Source organism: Triticum aestivum, chromosome 1D (assembly GCF_018294505.1).
Source record: "Triticum aestivum cultivar Chinese Spring chromosome 1D, IWGSC CS RefSeq v2.1, whole genome shotgun sequence".
Taxonomy (NCBI): Eukaryota; Viridiplantae; Streptophyta; class Magnoliopsida; order Poales; family Poaceae; genus Triticum; species Triticum aestivum.
The window spans coordinates 111,371,670-111,374,056 of NC_057796.1; the positions used below are offsets into that span (position 1 = coordinate 111,371,670).

General features: G+C 46.0%; 1 protein-coding gene across 1 annotated transcript in view; it reads right to left on the reverse strand.

Moving 5' to 3' along the window:
- Positions 1 to 773: 773 nt before the first annotated feature.
- The window catches only part of LOC123180631 (zinc transporter 6), a gene marked incomplete at its 5' end in the record, with an annotated part of 5,820 nt that continues 4,206 nt past the window's right edge, over positions 774 to 2,387 (reverse strand). The window contains 1 exon segment of the mRNA XM_044592714.1: positions 774 to 1,230. Coding sequence (XP_044448649.1) covers positions 916 to 1,230 — 315 coding nt within the window. The 3' untranslated portion in view covers positions 774 to 915.

Consider the following 2,387-nt stretch of genomic DNA (forward strand, 5'->3'; position numbering starts at 1 on the left):
CGCGGCTTGGAAAACTTCCAACAGATTAGAATTCTTGCATTGCGAGTAACAACTTACATGACTCGGTAATGGATCTCAAAGGGCAGCAGAAATTGAGAGGAGCTTTCAGATTTGCAAGCAATTGACCTAGGTTAAACAATTTATCAGGTAATCTGAATTCAGACAGGTTTGATAAACTAAAATCAATGGCTCCAAGATCTAACGGTGTTGTACATCAAATATACAGAGATATAATTACAAAGTATGAAGGGCAGCATAATTGCCAAGTTAAAGCAAGCATCCACCGCCTTGTCTGGAACCACTACCACATGTAATGGTAAATTATTACCTTGCCTGTAGATGATAATATGGTGCTAGCCTGCTAGGAGAATTATTTGTAATTTTCTCTTAGAACTAAATGCAGAACAAAATGAGCAATGGTGGGATAGTTCAAAATAAATAAATCATGGCGAACATACTTACTGGTGGTAAAATATCAGCCTGTAGCCCGGAGAGCAATTCTTGGGCAGGAACTTGATAATGAACATTCTTAATTAAGTGTGGCGAAATTTGCAAATTGCAGCTATACAAGGAACTTACTAACTCTACACACAAGGATTAGCCTTCCTTCTCTGAACATGAATTCCAAATTTGGCAACAATATAAACAGCGTAGCCGGTTTCATCTTTAAAAAAAGTTCAGTCTATTACAGTGTACGGTATCAACTGAAAGGTAAATCAGGGTGTTGGTTATACACATTAGTGTATAACAGGCATAAGTAATAAGCTGCAAAGTAACAGAAGCATTGGTCGATTTCCATTTCCAGTTCCCCATAACGTGTCATTTCAGATATACATAGGGGAAGTATGAGTCCATAGATATGCACTGCAAGATGTTGGAATCTGAGAATGATCCCTCTATACATTTCACTATGACCTATGCCCAGAGAGCTAATATCGACATAGAAGCAGATCCAAGCACCAATGCAATATAAGAGGCCTTCTTCAGTTTCAGAGATGATGACATCATCTTGTTGTGGAAGAAATCAAGAGAAATGAGGTCGACAAGCGCCATGTAGACAAGGATTCCGGCAGAGAGTGAACCAAGAAGGCCTTCAATTATTAGGGCGTTTGGACTGCTATCGTCATAGCCAGTCATATGGAAGACTGCCATCCCAAGAAGTATTCCCAGAGGTGTTGTCACTGAGAACATTATGCACATGTAACCCACTGTTGCCATCCCGAAACCAGCCTGTGAGAAATACACAAGTATGTGTTCAGTCATCAATGAACTTCATAAAACCCCTCTTAAGCTGGTGATTATGTGCTGTTACAGTTTGAGAGGAGAACTTCTAAAGCAGACCGTCATATGACAAGTATGGATGATTATAAACGAATACACATATATAGAAAGTGGTAAGGTATACAGCTGGAAATTGCTGCACGGGGAAACTGTCATCTAAAGTTATGACTATTTAACACAGATACATACAAAATGAATATTGCAGGTCGTGGCTCTGTTTGATACATTATGGCAATGCTTTGCCGGCTCAGAGAGAAGGATAGGAAATGCACTGGTGCCTTCGCTAAAACTGGAGATTTCAGCTTCAATCGATTGGCCATTCTACCATTTGGGCACATCTTGAAACCTCTTTCCTTTATTTATTTTCGGATTTTTTTTCCTTAGCATGTCAAAGTGCTCTGTGGAGTTGCTCTCCAGCACGATGCCACCAAATTAAGAAGTACTTCCTCTGTTATGGCCGGTTTAGCTAGGCCCACCCGGCAATCTTAGCCCACAAGTTATCTTAGGTTAATTCTTATGCAAGTTATCTAGGTTATAAATATAGGCTGTAAGACTCTTTTTGGAATTAAGCAATAAGAATATTATTATCCCTATTGCCCGGCTCCCAGAGGAGCCGGAACCCTAGCCGCCGCCGCCATCCTCCTCCTACGCGACGGCGCCCAGCCGCCGGCGCGCCCGCTCATCGCCTCGCCCCACTCCATCCTTCCCCTACAACATGCGGAGCAGGTCCGGTAGGATCCCTGGTTCTACCAATTTGGTATCCAGAGACACGGGTTCGATCATGTCGTCATCAACACCCACGCCGACGCTGCCCATCATCACCACCGCCCCGATGACCACTGCCGGGTCCCCAACGCCGCCGGCCCCGATCACCTCCGCGTCGCCGGCCCTCGTCACTTCCGCGCCGCCGACAACCTCCGTCTTCACGCCGGAGGAGATGACCAGCACCCTGCGGGACCTCGTGACGGCCGTCCAGGGCATCTCCCTGTACTTGGCCGGCCCGCACACCACCCCACCGGCTGCGCCCCCCGCCTACAGCCACCCGGCAACGCACTGGCCGATCCAGAACGCGTCGGGCCCGAGCGGGACGCCCCTGCTGCCGTTCC